Source organism: Eurypyga helias, unplaced genomic scaffold (assembly GCF_000690775.1).
Source record: "Eurypyga helias isolate BGI_N326 unplaced genomic scaffold, ASM69077v1 scaffold42706, whole genome shotgun sequence".
NCBI classification, from domain to species: Eukaryota; Metazoa; Chordata; class Aves; order Eurypygiformes; family Eurypygidae; genus Eurypyga; species Eurypyga helias.
Window position 1 is genome coordinate 1 of NW_010255609.1, and position 281 is coordinate 281.

At 64.8% G+C, this 281-nt stretch overlaps 1 protein-coding gene across 1 annotated transcript in view; it reads left to right on the plus strand.

Moving 5' to 3' along the window:
- Nucleotides 1-5: 5 nt before the first annotated feature.
- The window catches only part of ISCA2 (iron-sulfur cluster assembly 2), a gene marked incomplete at its 5' end in the record, with an annotated part of 759 nt that continues 483 nt past the window's right edge, over nucleotides 6-281 (plus strand). The window contains one exon of the mRNA XM_010153370.1: nucleotides 6-174. Within this exon, the coding sequence (XP_010151672.1) occupies nucleotides 6-174 (169 nt within the window). The remainder of the gene's footprint in view (nucleotides 175-281) is intronic.

A 281-nucleotide genomic window follows, 5' to 3' on the forward strand; every position in this document is an offset into this window, starting at 1 on the left:
GCCGAGGACGAGCGCTGTCCCGGCCCCCGCCGGGTCCGGCCTGCCTGCTAGGCCACCCACCGCGATGGGCGTCGTCCTTCACCCAGCCGGGCCCGACGGAGAGTGACCCCAACGAGGGACAGGTTTTCCTTAGCGAGAGCTGCGTGAAGGTAGGGGTCCCGGGAGACAGCTCGGGTGCCTCCGGGGGGGTTTCCAGACTGTTTGGCCTCCCTGGACCCATCGGGGAGGTGTTTGACAGTTTCTCCAGTGAGTCTTTTAAGTCTTTTCCTTCTCTTCTCTCC